Raw genomic sequence first — 20,269 nt, 5'->3', positions numbered from 1 at the left:
TTAATATACTGTGTTTCATTATCTTCCTTAGCAACTCAAAGACAATCCCATTCAAGTGGCCCTTTATTAGTGTGAAAGAATCTGCTACGTGGGGTAGCTGAAATGCTTTCTAACTGACACCAATAAAGTATCCAGACGTTTAAACCATATTTTCCCTCAGTCTATTCTTTTTAGCTGAGTAACCTAGACAACTATCTTTTTGAAAAGCTTTCATCACACCTCGGCGTATTCCCTGTATCTGTTTCTTATTTACAGTTTATAGTGAAACCAGAAAAGGCTCAGTCGTCTTGAATAATTTGAGCCTACCACCCATTTCCATGCAGAACTGTTAATACGGTGCAGGTGAATGGGCGAAAGCAAATAAAATGGAGATTGGGGAACTTCGGCTTCATCCAGAGGTTTTCCCCAAATAAAGTGCATTCAAGGGGAAGATATAAGAATTGCTTATAATAATTCTTTCTTCCAAGGGGCAGGAATAGGAAAAGGTCTCTTCTGGTGGTATCAATTATATTCCCTTTCTTAGTAGTCTGTTGCAAGAACTCTTGCAAGTATGCCCACAATGTGGGAACCAGCTTTATCCCAAATGGGGTTAATAAAAGGGTTAAACTCCACCCCAGCCATCATCACATGGGGGCGATTTCCGATTCTGATCCAGTGTTAAAAGTAAAAAAATAACAATGCCGAAAGAACTGAAAATGAGCACAGTCTGTGTCCCTCTAACTCAGAACAGATTCAAGCCATAGTCAGCCCTTCTGGGTGTCCAGCCCCTCCTGGATCCCCGGGTCTCCTGCATCTACTCAGTAAGATGAGAGTGATGGCGATGGTTTTAGCACAAACTCCTGAATTGCATCGCAGCCTAGAAGTCTGGATGGGAAGTTCACAGCTCATTCATTCAGTGATCCATTTATTCATCAAGTGTTGGTTATTTCTTGAGCCTTTAAAGACGGGGTACTAGGCTGGATTCTGATCGGTCTAGGAAGTAGATCCAGAGGAGACCCTAGCTACCTTACCAGTCAGGATCCCAGCAGGACAAATGAGGAGAGCTAAATGAAGATTTATTTGCAAAGGTGTGGGTGAGATTAAGAGAAACCAGGAAGAGTTAGTTGGCGCAGTTCCCTGGGGCTAGCAACAGTGGTCACTAGTACCCTCCGAGCCTCAAGGACCAGTGGGAGGGAGTGGTTACCTGAGCCCAGCAAAGGAAGGACTGCCTGTTAGCACCTGGGGTCTTAGGTAGAGGAATGCAGTCAACCTGCAGTGACTTGGCAGGGAGGGAGCTGGGAATAAATCCCTCACCTCACTCCCTCTTCTCCCACCCTCTCATCTCCTGCTGGTGACTCCCTTTGGCTGAACCGAACAGGAAACCAGAGTCAAGGAAGCTTCTTGATGAAGCCGGTAAAAGTTAGCCTCCCAGGGCTTGAGCAAAAAGGAGGAGGGGCAGGTATCAACCATCCCTTTTACTCCCCTTTCTGAAAGAAGCTGGTAGTGTTAGATTAATTAGGACAGAACTAAGAGATTCCTCATGGGAGGTTGGAGTTAAGACTCCTTCAGAAACCCTGAGGGAATGTGACGCTAAGCCACCCCTAGCGTTGCTCCTTGTAACAATTGGGAAGTAATGACAGCAAGCTCTGTGATGGATTGATTGATAGTAAAAACCCAGCTGAGCAAACCCCCAGTCACAAATATTGAACTGGTTCCCTGTTTAGCAAGATGTGCTAGTGTGAGTCGACTAGCATTCCAAGGCCCTCCTTGCCATATGGCGGGGTGGAAAAGGAAGAAAAGGGAAGGAAAAGAACATTTATTAAGCCTCTGATTGTACTCCAGATCCTGGGCTAGATAACTTATATACTTTATTCCACTTTTATTCTTACGAGGACTTATGAAATGTTTTATTTGTGCTATTTTACAGATGAGGAAACTGAGTCTCTGAGAGGTTGGCTAGATAGTTTAAAAGCACACCATCAGCTAGTAAGAAATCAGGAAAGGGATTCTCAACCAAATTTGATAAGCATACCAGATTGGGAGTTAGGTCCACCCTCACTAGCTGTGTGACTTCATACAAATAATTTCTCCTTGGGCAAGTCTCTTAACCTCTGTTCCTGGGAGCCCATGTATGTTAAGTGAGGAGCCTATATGAGGCCAGCCTACAGGGGCCAGAAGGAACATAAATGTGTGAATCAGAGTGGATGAGGACTCTGGCCTCATCCAAAGTTGTTGATATTTGGAAATATGAGAGCTGATTTTGGAGTTTCTTCTGTGGGGTGTGTATGTGTGTATAATATCCCGATTTTTTTTTAAATGTTTGCAACAAATTCACAAAAATATAAAATATCGTTGAGCCCATACAAAATATCCCCATCGCTCCGATAGTCGGAAACTTCACGTGTCCTGGACTAGCCTTTTCCGTAGCCTTTGCAAAGGTGTGGGTAAAATCAGTGTGTGCTGTGGTCCAACGTCCTCTTTAGTGTTTTATTCATTCACCAAGTCTATGAAGTGGCTGCTGTGCTGGGCACCTGTGTTAGGGCTGGGACTGTGAATTAACAGAAGACCTTACCCTCTTGGTCCTTAGGCACAGTGAGGAAGATGAACTTGAAGATAAACACAAGGGCCTGCGTGTTAAGCCTAAGAAGTGCAGGGGGTTATGAAATATCTCCGAGGTGGAGGGCTGGCATGCAAGGAGTTATTCTGAAGTGAAGGCCAAGCTTCCTCAAGGCTACTCTTCCTTCCTTCTGCTTTTCCATCAGGTGCCTCAGGGCGCCTGTCCTCCTGTCTGATCCGGAGGAACCCACAGCCCTTCTAAACTCCACCTACCAAAGAAACATCCTTCAATCACCACTGCATCCCGGCTAAGTCCCCTTCAGCCACCAGGGTCAGCCCTGGATGGAAACTATGCAGCCTCACTTCTTCTCTTTTCTACTGTTCAGCTAATCCGTTTTAAGCTGCCCTTTTTTTTTTTTTTCAAACTTAGGGAAACAAATGTTTCATTGTCTGCTCAATTCTTAGGATATGCCACATGCATGAATCAAACTTCTAATCATCTGCTTGGAGGACTTTGGAGGTCAGCAGAGCCTGTGGCTGGGAGGACTTAGCTTTTGTGACCATCACCTTCATGTTGGGAGCCCTGGGCTTGTGGAGCTTCCGGCACAGGCAGGCACCCAACAATAGCTTCAACCTTTCTACGAGGTGACCCAGAGACAGAGTGAGCAGAGAAGGCCCTTTTCAATGGAGTATTTTTGAATCCTTGGAGGAGGGAGCTCCGAGGGAAGAGATGCTGAATATATGTGTGGTTTTTATAAGAAGCAGCTTTTACCTCTTCTTTTTCTGTGCAACATCCTGCAGTGCTTGGGAGGGTATTTGCTGAGAACATTCTTAAAATAGAGGCTTGGAAACCAATCTGTCAGGTAGAAGTATGCAGGCGGTGAAACCCTGGTTACCGTGACACCAAGCTGGGATGTGAATTATCTTGTCCCCCCAGACTGATCCTGGCTGAGGGGGCCCATCCGAGGGTCGAGGGAGGGGCTGAGTGACCATGCCTGCATGGCCTGCAGCCTAGTACGAGGATCCTGGAGGCCCGCTTGTCCTTGACCATTGCTGCCTTTGTGGTTCCAGGCATCTGGAAGACAACCAGGTCAGTGTCATCGAGAGAGGCGCCTTCCAGGATCTGAAGCAGCTGGAGCGATTGTAAGTACAGCACAACCTCCTTTCTTGAAAAGCCTTATTTGTTTGTGAATTGGCTTCGTTGTGGCCTTGCTAAGAAAAAAAAAAAAGGCTCCAATGTTTAATAAAATGTTTGCTATTATATTTAAAGCACATTAGATGCCTGCTAAAGAGACACTGAAACCCATTTAAACTTTTTTTTCTTTAAAAGATGCTAGAATTGGCATCTGGGGCTTGTTTTTCTGCTTCCCAGCCTTGAGCTCTGTCTTGGTAGCTGTACGTGGGGCTTGTTCCTGCCCAAGCCTCAGCCTTCCCTTCTGTGAGGGAAGAAGGACCTCAGTTAGCTATCCCTGTCATGGAAACTAGCGTCAGAAACTCCCTACTCCTATACATGGGTAGCAGGCTCCCTCCTCGGGCCTTCTCCTCTGGGCCCCCTCTGCCCCATTGTCATGGGAGAAGAAGGACAGGCGGGTAGGCGAGGCCTTCGGTGCGCCTGTATCTTCTCTGAGGGAGCATCAGCCTGTGTCAGGAAGCCCACATATTTCCATGAGAGAATGCATTGCCAGTGGTTTAAAAATAGGCCACTGTTCTGACTCTGACAGAGGGAGAGAGCAAAAGGGGTGGGGATGGGAGACGGATGGAGCCTCCATTCGTTTGGTTGATTAATGCTTTTGCAGAAAACTCTCGGGTCACTGTGATGAGGAAGGCTGCTCAGATAGTTAAGTGGGCAGCTTCCCCTTTCCTCGGTTAATCACATCTGGCAGCTCTTAACATCTGGATATTTGCTTTCTGCCCTTTGAGAGGGGATTGTCCCCAAGAGCACTTAGTCATGCTGGTGGGCGGCTCTTTCCATGCTTCCTTCTGTATCCTGGTTGACCTGATATTTCAGCCTCCTTCTCCTGCATTCGGGGGACGAGCCTGCAACAGCTCTCTGCTCCTGCAGCTTAAGGATCTTCCCATCTTTACCTGTCCTGTTTTCAAATGTCATCTACAGAGATGGGCTTGGGTAAGGTATAGGACTTTCCACCAACTTGTGAGCTTTGTAATCTGCCATCTTTTCCCTTGGAGTCATTCCATCTGGGGCAACCTGAGAAGGGGAAGGGATATTACCCAGCAAAATCCTTTACTCCCCGCTCTGTGTTGTGAACTGTCTCATTCATTGCTCTCCTTCTGGGTCAAAGGTCAGCATATGTTCTGTTGTTGGTTTGAAAATATGACTTTAATTTCTTATAAGGGAAAATAGAGATAAAAAGAATGAATGTTGCCTCTATCTATACTTTTAAGTTTCTGAAAATGTTAACTCTTCTCCTTATTTAGATCAAGGAAAAAAAAAATAAAAGTACTTGTTGAACCTGTTTCCTTTGTATGAAATAGTCAGCATTTACGTGGAAGGATAAATACAAAATCCTTTGTGAGAAGGCCACTTCTTGCTTAGTCTTCTGATTAGAAGTATAAATAAATTCCCAATTCATTAATTTCATGGTTGTTGGGAAAGAACTAATTGAGTACCTTGGACATGCTGGGAACTACGCCAGTATATTATATGCTATCTATTATTTTATCCCCACAAAATTCCTGTGAGGTGTGATTACCCTCATTTTGCAGATGAAGAAACAGAGGCTGAGGGAGATGAAGCCAAAGAATTGTCAGTGGGGGGAGCCAAGGTTCAAAGCCACATCTGTCTGACATCAAAGCCCACGTCCTTTCATATTTCTCCGCTGCAGGCATTAGATGAAGTGTGATCTTTAGCAATGGCCCTGCAAGTAGCCTCTCACATGCCCATTGAACTCCAGGGAATATCAGTGGAATAGTCTAGCAAAAGGCGCTTTTCTTTGGCTTGGTCAACATGGCTGAAATACCTTGCACGTCTGAGGGACTGAGAGCATTACAGCTGTAGGGTAAACCTGGCTGTCTCTCTGCTTTGGTGTATTAGGAGGGTAATGCTAGCTGCTGTACTAGATAAACCCTCAAATATCATAGCTTAACAGGGTGGAAGTTTACTTCTTATTCATATAAAACCCAGTAAGGGCATTCCTGGTTGCTGGGCCTCTCTCCTCCGAGGGGAGACTTCGGGACATGGGCTCCTTCCTCTCCTTGGCTCTGCCATCTTTAAATCTCGGCTTCCAAGGTACCAGTGTTTGTCGGCGTCAAGCTAGTGGAAGGGAAAACAGCAGGAAGGATTGTACATGGGAGGTTTTCATGGGAAACACCTGGAAGGACTACATGTTACTTCTACTGTTACATACCTTGGGCTGGAACTCAGTCATGTGGCCACAGTAAACTGCAGGGGAGGCTAGGAAAGTAGTCGAGCTATATGCCCTGGAAGTAGAGGAAACAGGCTTAGTGAACAGCTAGCCAGTTTCTGACTTATATTGCAAGTGAGCTGAGAAGTACTTGGTCAGGAAGAAGAATGGAAGTATAGGTAGCTGCACTAGTATGTACAGCTAGACAGGCTCTCTCATTTAAGGCCTTTCAGTGTCCGTGTGTGTGATGTGATCCTGACTAGTGTTTATCTGGTTTTGGTTATCCAGTCTGCCCACAGACAGAGGACTATAGAATGGGAAAATACAATGTATTTGCTATTAACAACGGAAGAGGTAGAGGGCTGATTGTGCCATCATCCCTGGCTCTCACTACTGGCTTACTTTACCTGTGTCTCTATATTTGGTAGTAAATTAATCTTTATTGATCATACTCTGAAAGAGGCTGGAAATTGTATCATTTCTGTAATGTTTATTTTCATTTGGAATGGTCATTATGGGTGTAATCTCTTGAGGCTTACAGGGAAAAGGGAGAGAACCCTGTCCTTCAGGTCTCTACTCAGGAATTCTCTATTCCTCTGTGAAAGGACCTCTGCGCCAGGCTGAGTTAGGTGCCCCTTTCCTCATGACAACACATGATGGTCCATATCATAGCACTTATGCCATATTTTAATTCCCTATTTGCCTGATTGTCTCTCCGCAGAACTATGAGTATTTGGAGATGAGGAATTATGTTCCATTTAACTGTTAATCTCTAAGCCTTGCACAAAGCATGATAGTAAGCACTTGTAGAATATTTATCAAATACTTAGGCTTTTGTTCTATACCAGTGGTTCTGAACTGGGACCAGTTTTCCCCGCCAGAGGACCCTTGGCAATGTCTGGAGACATTTTTGGTTGTCAAAATGGTAGGATGTTAATAGCATGTATTGAGTAGAAGTCAGGAATGTGGCTAAACATCCTACAATGTACAGAATAGCTCCCACAACAAAGAATTACCCAGTCCAAAATGTCAGTAGTGTTGAGGTTGAGAAACTCTGCTCTTTCCCTGTTATGTGTCAGATGCCATCTTAGTCACGACATAGGCCATCTCATTTAATCCATATAACATTATGAGGTTAGAATTATCATGTCCCTGATGTGACAAAATATAAATTTCAAAGCATTGGCTAAATATGCCTACTCTAAATCTAATTTAGCTCGCGCTCGCTTCTGATTTCCAGGAAGTGAACAGGATAGAGGAAAAAGATAAATAAAACCAGGAGGAAACAAGCAAATCCTGTATCTGGGACATTCTGCAAGATAACTGCCCTGGTCTCTTAAAAAGTCAGTGTTATGAAGGAGGTGGGACTTGACTGTTCTATATTGAAAGAAGCTTAGGATAGAAACAGTAGCACAAAACTTGGCAAGGTCAATGGAGTTTGTGTTTGAAGATCTTTGAATTATGCAGAAAGTGATAATAGTGCTAATGTTTATTGCCTTATTAAAGATTCATTTTGTAATCTGTAAGATAACTTTTGAAAAGAATAGTTAAAAAAAATATAACCTAACAGAGGGAGAAATGACATAGAATGATACCAAAAAATGTGATTAATTCAAATAAGGGAACATAGAATAAAATGAGACAAAGAAAACAAATAGTAAGATGATGTATTTAAATAAAAATATATCATAATTATTTTGTATGAAAATGATTAATACTTTAATTAAATGACAGATTGTCAGGGTGGATTAAAAAATAAATAATAATTATATGATTCTTTCAAAAGATGAACATTAAGCATAAGGAGAGAGAAAAGCTGAAAGTAAAAGGTTAGAAAATGATACCATGAAAACACTAACCAATAGAAGGTTGGTGTGGCTGTATTAACACAGATAAAAGACTTCAAAACAAGAAACATTAATGGAGATAAAGAGGGATATTTCATAATGATAAAGGAGTAAATATACCAGGAAGGTACAGCAAATCTATGTTTGTATGTACTATTATGTATAGTATGTATGTATGTATTATGTATAGTGTGCATGTATGTATTATGTATAGTACATATTAAAAACATATTCTGAAAATACAGAAAACAAATATTGACAGAACTAATGGATGTATAGATAAGTTCATACTCGTTTAAGACATGGTTCTTGTAATTGATGAACAAGCAGACAAAATTGTTAGTAACAATATAGAATATTTTAATGACAAAGTGTGCAAACCTGACCTAAGTGAAACAAAGAGAACAATGCAACCAACAAGTGCAGAATAAACATTCTTTTCAAGTGCATACAGAACTTTTATCAAATACTGATATAGAAATCAGGTCTCAACAAATATCAAAGGATTAAAATCATAAGGAGTATTTTCTCTGACCACAGTAGAAATACAGAAATCAATAAAAAGCACTAAGTGGAAATTTTCAAAATATTTGGAAATTGAATGATATTCTTCTAAATAACCTTTGAATCAAAGAACATTTCACTGTCGAAATTGGAAGATATATTTTTCAGAATGTTAATAAACACACAATATATCACAAAGTGTGGATGGCAGTCAAAGTCATGCCCACGGGAAAACGTATAGCCTTTAAGCATATTATTTGATTTATGTAGAGTATATATTTAAAATGAAGTAAGGCTAAAATCTTTATTAAAATACCCATCATAAGAAGCTAGAGAAAGAATAACAAAGTAGAAGAGAGAAAATCAATAATACCAGACGTATGTGAAATAGAAAAACTCTAAAAAACCAAACTTTCATTCTTGAAAAAATTATAAAAACCAGCAGGACTTATTATTAAACAAAAAAGAAAGAAGACTAAATTACTAACATAAAGGATAAAATGGGGGACATAACTGTGGATATTACAAAGATGAAAATGATAGTAAGAGCAGATTTTGAAGAACTTTATTTCAATGATTTTAAAGATTAAGTGAAATTAAAAACTGAAACAAGAAGGAGTAGAAAGTATGTATAGTCCTAAATCTAATTAAACCTTTAATTAAAATATTTCACTAAGAACTTTCTAAGCTCAGATGGCTTCGCCAGTAAATTGCACCAAAGTTTTAAGAAATAAATAGTATCAATTTACCATAAACTCATTCTATTAAAAAAATGACTTTTGTCATTTGGATAGCATAACCTTTATAGCAAAACCCAACAAGGCATTTCAAGAGAAAACATCAACCAACGTATTTCATGAATATTTATATGAATTTCCTAACAAAATATTAGCAAAATGAATTTGGCAATACCTGAAAAGGATATATTACAACCAAGTTTGGCTTATTCAAGGAAGGCAAGGTTGGTTAAACATTTGAAAATCCCCCCTCTCAAATAAAAACATGCTGAAAAACTAGGATAGCAAAACCAAAGACACACAGCATCTACAATAAAGCTCGTTGACAAAGTATCCCAGTAAACGCCTGCCTCCTGAGTGTAAGTGGAGGGGGGGTGAAGGGGGTGCAGCGGATGGTTATAAGACTGTTGCATTGTCTCATCTGTGTGGAAGAAAGCAGAGGGAAGTCCTTGAGAACAGGAGATTAATAAAATTACCAGCACTGTACTCACCAGAAAACACAGTGGTCAAACTGAGAAAAACCGCCAAATCAGAAGGGAGTTTGATTAGATCCAGTTCATGGTGAGTACAAAGGAATCATGATGTGATAATGACTGATAGTATTTGGAGTATTCTGGGTCCTATAAATTCTTTAAACTAACAAAAACAAGACTCTTTTCCAAAGAAAGGCCTAACTTTGGTAAGAAAATTTGGGGACTAGTCAATCAGAACAGGTACAGTAGTAGAAATGAAAAGAAACCTTCTTGATGAAAGTGCTAGAAATCACCAGAAGAGGCAGATCTTAGAAAATACAAGGCCATGTTTTTCATTAGTTTAACAACAACAACAAAAAACAACCCCAAGAATGAGCTCTCTAGACTCTTAAAGCTAAAAAAGCTATCACTTCCCACCCCTACCTCATAAGACTAAAGGAAATTTCTTTCATTTAAGAAATAAGCAACCGGGACTTCCCTGGTGGCGCAGTGGTTAAGAATCCGCCTGCCAATGCAGGGGACACGGGTTCGAGCCCTGGTCCGGGAAGATCCCACGTGGCGCGGAGCAACTAAGCCCCTGCACCACAACTACTGAGCCCATGCTCTAGAGCCCGTGCTCCGCAACAAGAGAAGCCACCGCAATGAGAAACCGCACACCGCAAAGAAGAGTAGCCCCTGCTCGCTGCAACTAGAGAAAGCCCATGCACAACAATGAAGACCCAACACAGCCAAAAATAAATTAAATAAATAAATTTATTAAAAAAAAAAGAAAAGAAATAAGCAACCAAGAGGATTATGATTGAAGCTCATACAAAAATTTTTTATAAGAAAAATGAAGAATAAGAAACATAATAATCTGCATAGAAACAATGAAAACATGTAAGAAAGAGGTACCCACAAAACAGATGAAAACTATAATAGATGGTTCAAAACTAGCTACACAAATTTAAGACTTTATAAACTCTAAAAGACCAACATAAATCTGAATTTTAAAAACTCAGAAATTAGATGATTAGAAAAGAGTAGGATTTGAAAGGAAGGGCAGAGAACTCAAGAAACAATTTAGAAATAAAAGAAGTCATTTCAAAGTAAGTACTGCCAATACTGAAGAAGAGCAAACTTGGAAGAATTACACTATCCAATTTCAAGACTTACTATAAAGCTACAGTAATCAAGACAGCATGGTACTTGTGAAATATTAGACATATAAATTAATGGAACAGAATACATAGCCTAGAAATAGACCCATTCGAAAATAGTCAGCTGATTTTTGACAAAGGAGCAAAGACAACTCAATGGAGAAAGAACAGTCTTTTCAACAAATGGTGCTGGGACAATTGGATGTTTATATACAGAACACTGAACCTACACAAACCTTACATCTTATGCAACATTTAATTCAAAATGGATCATAGACCTAAATGTAAAATGTAAAACTGTGAACCGTCTAGAAGAAGACATAAGTGAAAAAATCTACATGACTTGGGTTTGAGGATGAGTTTTTTGATATAAAAAGCATGATCCATGTTAAAAAAAAAAAAAAAAGGATCAATTGAACTTTTTTTTTTTTGAACTTTTTTAAAATTAAAAACTTCTGCTCTGCAAAGGGCAGTTAGGAAAATGAAGAGACAAGTCACAGACTGGGAGAAAATTTTTGCAAAGCATATATCTGGTAAAGGACTTGTATACAGAATATACAAAGAACTTTCAAAACACAGCATTCAGAAAACAAACATTCCTACCCACAAAAAAAGAAAGAAATGAGCAAAAGATTTGAAGAGGCACAACACCAAAGAAGATATACAGTTGGCAAATAAGCACATAAGGACATCCTGAACATCATTTTTCATTAGGGTAATGCAAATTAGACAACAATAAGGTACCACTGCACATCTACTAGAATGGCTACAGTACTAAAAACTGACAATACTAATTGCTGCTCAGGAGGTAGAGTAACTGGAACTCTCATTTATTACTGATGGTAATGCAAAATGGTACAGCCACTTTGGAGGACAGTTTAGCAGTTTCTTACAAAGCTAAACATAATTGTATCTTATAATCCAGATCAGTGGTTGCTAGGGGTTTAGGGAAGAGGAGGGGATGGAGGGTCAAATAGGTGAAGCATGGGAGAGGGGGTCGCTGAGAATGGTGAAACTATACTGTGTGATATTGAAATGGTGATGCACAACATATGCATTGATCAAACCCATAAAATTTGACAGCACAATGAGCGAACCTTAATGCATGCAAATTAAAAATATCATTTAGGAAATTGGAGGATCCCACGATGGAATGCACACTGTGATGAATGTGTGAATCAACCTCACTGAAGGTGATGGGGAAAAAGGTGCTGACCAAAGTAGACTTGAAATGAGTGGAGTCTATGAGACTAAAGTCTCATAGACTTTAAAAGTCAAAAGGAATAGCACATAAGAACTGTACTCTAGTTGACAGAGTTGTTTCCCACAGAGGCATGGGTTAACAATTCTGAAATCACTACACACGTATATTGGAATTCAACAGTGGAAAGACAAGCAATGTCGTTACAGACTAGCAATGGGGAAAGCTATAATGACCCATGTGGTAACGGATTAGAGTTAGAGACACCAGTATGAACAAATGTTTAACCTAATATAGATACTTTCACTTAATACAGGTGGACATATACATAGAAATATTTATTGATATGTGAATATACATAGGTTTTTATACAAGCAAATATTTCCTTGCTCTGTTAGCGAGAAGGCCTAGAAGCAACCCAGATTTTGGTTTCTAATCAGTTCTCCAATAAAAAGAAACTAAGATGTCTTGGAAAAATGGGTTGATTCTAGGATGGGGGCATGAGATAAGTTGTGCCAGAAAGGAAGTGCTCAAAACAGCAACAACACTACAATTATGGGGAAATGTCAAAAGGACATAGGAACCAACTGAAAGAGCTCCTAATGGCCAAAGCTGAAACAATTTGAGCAACAAAATAAATGAGTATCAGATTACAACCAAAGTATAAAATAAATATCCCTGAGTTCATACTAATATAAATAAATGATTAAATAAATAAATAAATAAATGGGAAGAGGAGAAATCACCCATCCAGAAGAATTCTAAGGAATTTATGTAGATTTTCTGCCCTCAAGAAGGTAGGGCATAACTCTTCACTCCTTATGTGTGGGCTTTGCGTAGTGACTGCCTTCAAAAGAGTATGAGAAAGGGAGGGTGGGGAATAGTAACTTTATAGTGGAGAAATACGACACACACTCCCTCAGCCAGGTGATCAAGGTCCATATCAAAAGTGATAAGTCATGTCGATAGTATGTATCTTTGATACGATGTAATGAGCATAACAGTTCCCATCTGTGATCTTCATCTCAAAAACCCATCACCCCAGTCTAATGAGAAAAGCATCAGACAAATCTCAATCAAGGGCTGTTCTAAAAAACATGTGACTAGTCCTCAATACTATCAAGGTCATCAAAAGCAAGACAAGTCAGAAACGGTCACAGCCAAAAAGAGCATAAGGAGACGTGACGACTAAATGTAATGAGGCATCCTGGATGGCATCCTAAAACAGAAAAAAGTCATAGGTAAAAATCAAGGGACTCTTAATAAAGTGTTAACTTTCATTAATAACAATGTATCAATATTAGTTCATTATGGCAAATGTACTATATTAATGTAAGATGTCAAGAATAGGGGAAATTGGGCTTGAGGTATATGAGATCACTCTGTACTATCTTCCCAACTTTTATGTAAATCTAAATTAATATAAAACATTAGTTTTTATTTTTTTTATTTTTATTTTTTTAACATCTTTATTGGAGTATAATTGCTTTACAATGGTGTGTTAGTTTCTGCTTTATAACAAAGTGAATCAGTTATACATATACATATGTTCCCATATCTCTTCCCTCTTGTATCTCCCTCCCTCCCACCCTCCCTATCCCACCCCTCTAGGTGGTCACAAAGCACAGAGCTGATCTCCCTGTGCTATGCAGCTGCTTCCCACTAGCTATCTATTTTACATTTGGTAGTGTATATATGTCCATGCCACTCTCTCACTTTGTCACATCTTACCCTTCCCCCTCCCCGTATCCTCAAGTCCATTCTCTAGTAGGTCTGTGTCTTTATTCCCATCTTGCAAAACATTAGTTTTTAAAAGGTGGACTATGCCAAACTCTGCTTGAATTACAGATTCATGAGCAAAATAAATGCTATCGGTTTACACCAAAAACGCATTCATGCATACCCACCTAGATGGAACTCAAGAGCAGATAAATGTAATGGATAATGCTTTAAGAGAAATGGGTTATAGAGACGTGGATGGTCCTAGAGACTGTCATACAGCGTGAAGTAAGTCAGACAGAGAAAAACAAATATCATATATTAACGCATATTTGTGGAATCTAGAAAAATGGTACAGATGAACTGGTTTGCAAGGCAGAAATAGAGACACAGATGTAGAGAACAAACGTATGGACACCAAGGGGGGAAAGTGGGGGGTTGGGGGGTGGGATGAACTGGGAGACTGGGATTGGCATATATACACTAATATGTATAAAATAGATAACTAATGAGAACCTGTTGTATAGCACAGGGAACTCCACTTCGCTGTACAGTAGAAACTAACACAACGTTGTAAAACAACTAACTGTACCCCAATTAAAGAAAAAGAAATGGAAAATGGAAAGGAGTATTTTTAAAAATCAGTAAGAAACTAATAGGGAGGTAAAAAGGATTTAAGAGAAAGTGGTAGATATGGAAGTCAGTCAAAGAAGTTCTAATACACTTATAATATGAATCTCTGAGGAAGAAACTAAAGCTGTGGAACAAAACTAATAGTAATGAAAATTTTTTGAAATAGAAGATGATTTGAAGGTACATACTGAAAGGACAACTGAATGCCTGGAAAGATAGACCAGGTTCAAAACTAAATATTCTAATAAAAGCATTTTGTTTTGAAAGAGAAAAAAAAATCCTTAAGCATTCAATGGATTAGACACTTAAAATGGAAAAGAAAATCAGATTGCTAGCATATTTTTGACACCAAAGCCAGAATACAATTGAATAATTTTTTAAGGAAATAAACTGTGAAGCAGAAATTTTATAAAATGTGAACCAGAGCCCTACATATATTCAAAAGTAATGACTACAGAAAAACTATTATGAGCATTCAGGAACTCAGACATCATGGTTTTCATGGAGCCCTTCTTAAGGAATCTCTCAGAGAACACGTTTCATACAGCTGGAGAGGTATTGGCATTAAGGACAGATATGATCTGCACTTCCCAAACACCTGGAAGTTAGGTGGAGTCTTGTGACTGAATCTTGGATCTCCATGGAATGAGATTGGAAGTGCTGTGTTCACCATGGTCCTCCATCCTTGCTCTCTTCCCCTATGGTGGCTAAATTGACAGGACTCTAAGAACTTAAAGGATGTGGAGACACAAAGTGAAAGGATTCTAAGCCCCTGCTGACATGCGTGTGGCTCTGACATGAACAAGAAATAAATTTCTATTATTTCAAAAATAACAATGTATTTCATACCATTAATAGAATAGATGAGAAAAGTCATTTCATCTCCATAGATGTAGAAAAAAATATCTAATGAAATTCAACACTAATTCCTGATTTTAAAGTATTTAAAATGCTAAGAATAAAATGGAAGTTTTTAACAAGAAAACCTAAATAACATTGTTAATGGTGAAATATTTAAAACATTCCTCTTGAGAGACACCTGTCATCATGACTCCCATTCAACATTGTATTGGAAATCCTGGTCCTGGCCATGATTTAAAAAAAAAAAAAAAGAAGAAGAAGAAGGAAGGATGGAAGAAAAGAGAAAGAACAGGTATAAGGATTAGAATAGAAGAAATATCAATGTCATTATTTGCAGATGACATGAATTAAATACATGGAAAATGCAAAATAATCTACAGATGAACTCTCAGGATTCCTAAGTGAACTCCTCAGGTCACTGGACACAATGTACCAAAAAAATCAGTGTAACTTCTATATACTAACAACAAATGATTAGGAAATTTTAAAAAATGATGTGTGTTAACAGCATCGAAAAACATCATCTGCCCAGGAATAAATCTAATGAAAGATGTGCGAGGCCTTAACACAGAAAACAACAAACATTACTGGAAAAATGAAAGATGACTCAAATATATAGAGCAATACATTATGTTCTTGGATTGGAAAACTCAATATCTCAGGGATGTCAGTTCTCTCCCAATTGATATACAGATTCAGGGCAGTCCTAATGCTAACAGGTTGTTGTGGAAATTGTGAAAATGATTCTAAAGTTTGTATGGAAATGCAGTTGGCCAAGAAGAGCCAAGACAGATTGAAGACCCAGGTAACAGAAGGACACTTGATTTGTAACAAAGATGGCACTGTGAAGCAGCTTGGAATGGATGATCTGTCTAATAAATTGTGATAGAATAATTGGATATGGAAAATGAATTATCTTGCCCCCTGGCTCATACCATTCACAAAATCAGTTACAGATGAATTGTAGATTTACACATGAAAGATGAAGTAATAACACTTCTAGAATATCACATAGGTTATCTTCATGGCTTTGCAGTAGTTGGTATTTCTTAAGCAGGATACAGAAGGCATTAACTTTACAGGAAAAAAAATAGGTAACTTGGACTACATTAAAATAAATAACTTTTGTTCATCAAAATACATCACTAATTGAGTGAAAAAGCATGCCAGAGTGGTCAAAGATATTGGCAGTGCATGGAACTAACAAAGAACTTATATTAAATATAAGAATTTATAAAGAACTTCTGCAAATCAATAAGAAAAAGAAAAATGACCCAGTAGAAAAATGGTTAAGAGTTTCCAACAGGTACTTTAAAAAAAAGAGGATGTCCAAACGGCCAGTGGTCATATGAAAAGATGCTCAGTGTGTCATCAGTCTTCAGAGAAACGTAAAATAAAACCACAATGACATACACCGCACACTCATCAGAAAAGCATAAGAAAACTTACACGTGTTGATGATGATGTGAAACAAACTACGTTAATCATATACTGCTGTGGGACTCATTGATACAGTTACTCCAGAAAACTCTTCAGCAGTGTCAACTAGAGCAGAACATACACATACCCCATGACCCAGCAATCCCACTCCTGGATTTACATCCCACAAAAGACATACACAATAATGTTCATAGAAGCACAATTTGTAATAGCCCCAAACTGGAAATGAACCAAATGCTCACCAACATGAGAAAAAAATCAACTGTGGTACATTCATACCATGGAGAATGGAAACAACACACAAAAACTACTGCTACATGTGACACCATGAGAAATCTCAGAAACAGAATAAGCAACAAAAGCAGGACATGAAAGAGTAGAAATTACTTGATTCCATTTATATAATCTTCAAGACAGGCAAAAGCAATCTATGGTATTGAAAGTCAGGATAGTATTTATCTTTGGAGGATTGTAAACGGAAGGGGACTTTAAGAGGTTTCTGAGGTGTATCATCCTCTGTTTCTAGATCTGGGTAGAGGTTTTGTGGATCTGTTCATTGGGTGAAAATGCTTCAAGCCATACAATTTTGATTTGTGCATTTTTTTGTATGTGTGTTACACTAAAAAATTATTTATTTTAAAAAGAGATTTTAGAGACAGATGTGTGAGAACCAGCTTTACTACATGGCTCTTCATTGAAGCCTGGTTTGAAGAAATGAATGTATAAAATAAAATTTGGGGAGAAATGGAGAAATCTGAAAGTGAACTGGGTATCAGATGTTGTTAGGGAATTATTAATTTTGCTAAGTATGATAATGGTACTCTAGTTAAAGAAGAGAATCTCCTTAATTTGGGGGAGGGATGCATGCTGAAGTATTTAGGGATCCAGTGTCCTGATGTTGATAATTTACTTTAAAATGGTTCAGTAAAGAAAACAAACAAAACCAAATAGAGCAAAATGAAAACAATTGTTGAATTTAAATGGTGGGCATATGAACGTTCAAAATACATTTTTCCTTTTCTGTATTTTTGAACGTTTTATTGATAAAGAAAAATTTTAATGCATTTTTTTAAATGATCATATCCTTTTCACAGAGGAAAAAAACCTGAAGCTCAGAAAGTTAAAGTAACTTGCCATGCTGAGATTTGAATCCAGGACTATTCTGAATTTAGGAGTTAGGAAAAGAAACTATGACCGTCACAAACTGGAAGGAGATTGAGATATTGTATTATTCAATTCCCTCATTTTGCAGACAAGAAAACAGGCTAGAGAACAATTTGACTTCCATGAAATGTTAATGCAGCACGCAGTGTTTGAAGTGTTGAGCTGCCTTGGCATTAGCTTGGTTTTTCCAAAGAGCAGAACACAATGGTGTCCTTAGCTCTAACCCAGAGTTCACATTTACCATTTAATTAGATATGAAGTAAATAATTAGATTATATGGATATATTTAAATGCATATGTATAGCAAATATATGTGTGTGTGTGTGTGTGTGTGTGTGTATTTAAATTACTGCAAGAGTTATTTTGTTCCTGGTAGATAGAGCCCTGCTTGTCCCACCATCAATAACATGTGTTATGTCCCTTAAGCTTATCATTTACAGGCCATATACCCTCCAACAGCCCATGAATGTGGCTTTTTCTTCATTCGGCCTCATTTATATCAACATCAAAGCCTGAGCATTGTTATTAACTCAGAATTATGGACAGGGTTTTCTTTGTGAAATTTATCGCCTACGGTGTCAACACTTAATTTACTCTAAGTCCTTGAAAAAAAAAAAAACCCAGTGTCTGTGAGGGTATAAGCTGCCAACACCAGAAAGACCACTGTTGACAGATTTTTGATTGGTTTACGTTATTATTCCTTATTCAAAACAAAACAAAACAAAAAAATCTTCTGTCTTGGAATATTTTCTCCATTGGTTCCTTAAGAATTACAAGGCAGACTGAAGGGAAGCTATAAAACTAAGGAAGTTTTATAGGGGACTTCCCTGGTGGCGCAGCGGTTAAGAATCCGACTGCCAATGCAGGGGACACGGGTTCGAGCCCTGGTCCGGGAAGATCCCACATGCCGCAGAGCAACTAAGCCCGTGCGCCACAACTACTGAGCCTGCGCTCTAGAGCCCGTGCTCTGCAACAAGAGAAGCCCCTGCAATGAGAAGCGCGCACATAACAACGAAGAGTAGCCCCAGCTCACCTCAACTAGAGAAAGCCCGCGCGCAGCAACGAAGACCCAACGCAGCCAAAAATAAAATTAATTAATTAATTAATTTTTAAAAATTGCTTTTAAAAAAAACCCCAAATTAAGGAAGTATTAGGGGAAAAAAAGGCTGGAGAAGACTTTCAAGGCCGTCAGAAGGCCCAGGCAGGACTGTCAGCCTGCAGTTGTCAGGCAGCCCTGCTTGATTCCCTCCACCAAGCTCACTTTTCTCTGGTTGCATTAAAAGGTCTAAGGCAGAAGAGGTTGTTGGAAGACTTAGGCCTAAACACTTCAAACTGCCATATAGTGGAAGATGGGGCTAGCTCTGTGGAGAGCAAAACTCAGGAATATAGGGTTGGTGGTGGCGGAAATTTAAGTAGCTACATAGGAAGAAAGTATAGCAGAGCAGTAAGGAAGCTGAGCTCTGGCCTGCTGGCTCACATTTATACACTGTTTGACACTGGACAAATTAATGAACCTCTTTGAGCCTCAGATGCCTCATTTATAAAACATCTGTGTATTTGCCTCATAGGGCTGTTGAAGAAAACTAGCATGCACGCAAAGAATTTAGGATAGTATCTGGCTTGTCATAAGTGCTCATAAGCATTTCACTTCAGTCTCTTAAGCAGGACTGAAAAAAAATGACTGTTTATGTGGTCCTGGGGAATCTCTAAGACAGAGATTTTCGTACTTCCTTTCAGCAACTTCTTCCCCCACCCACCCCACTGCAGCCCACCCACCTCTAGAGGGGGCCTGCCCTCAAGGAGCTTACAGTCCACTAGCAAGGCAAACGTGTAAACTTGTATCGTTTCAACATGGCGAACATTGAAGTTTCAAGAGTACGGAGGAAGTGACTGCCTCTCCTGGGGAGCTCAGGGAAAGCTTTACCAAGGAGGCATCATTTGAACCGAGTCTTGAAGATCAAATAGGAGTATAAATCATGACCACCAGTTGAGCAAAGAATGATGCATCTGGGGTCATTCAGGATGGGTTATCTGCTCTCTGCATTTTCCACAGGCCTTTCGATCTGCTAATTTAGTTAGAGTGAATCTGTGGTGGACACTTAACCTAATGATTACAAGATGAAGAGCATGGACGCTAGAGTTAGGATAGACCTGGATTTGAACCTGTAGCCATCTTCTCATTTCACTTACCAGCTATGAGGCCTTGGGAAAGTTTCTTAATAGCTCCAAGTACCATCTGTTAAATAGAATCATTGTTGAGTAGAGTTGCCTTTTAAACAAAGGCTTGTTTCTGAAGTTGGCATGAAAGATAAAAATGGAAAATATTCAAAATTATTGACAGTTCTCTCTCTCATAAACAAGACACGTAGGGATCATTTTGTACCTAGAAGTACCATTGACCTCTGGAATCCCCACCAACGAAAATGCCGACCGTGAGCAGCCCATGAGGACTGAGAAGTTGCGGGGAGAGCTGGTTCACATCTCTCATCCAAGGTCATTTGGAGGCGCAGGTTCATTGAGAAGAATGGCTGGTAGGACCCTCTGCACCGTATATTTTTCACCTTATTCTTCTTTAATTTTTGCTGAGTGCCTGCACTTTGGTTCACTCACAGGTTAAATGCATACATGGCGTGACTCAATTAACCCACTTCACC

The 20,269-nt window shown here is 39.1% G+C and overlaps 1 protein-coding gene across 3 annotated transcripts in view; it reads left to right on the top strand.

The window, feature by feature from the left end:
* Window positions 1-20,269, top strand: part of SLIT3 (slit guidance ligand 3) — a 619,979-nt gene that overhangs the window by 48,306 nt on the left and 551,404 nt on the right. For all 3 annotated transcript variants that reach the window (XM_068536340.1, XM_068536341.1, XM_068536339.1), the window contains exon 3: window positions 3,607-3,678. In XM_068536340.1, coding sequence (XP_068392441.1) covers window positions 3,607-3,678 — 72 coding nt within the window. The remainder of the gene's footprint in view (window positions 1-3,606; window positions 3,679-20,269) is intronic.

The sequence above is a fragment of the Eschrichtius robustus genome, chromosome 2, assembly GCF_028021215.1.
Source record: "Eschrichtius robustus isolate mEscRob2 chromosome 2, mEscRob2.pri, whole genome shotgun sequence".
NCBI lineage: Eukaryota > Metazoa > Chordata > Mammalia > Artiodactyla > Eschrichtiidae > Eschrichtius > Eschrichtius robustus.
Note: the sequence above shows the minus strand (reverse complement) of the source record. Positions and strands in the feature narration are given on the sequence as shown.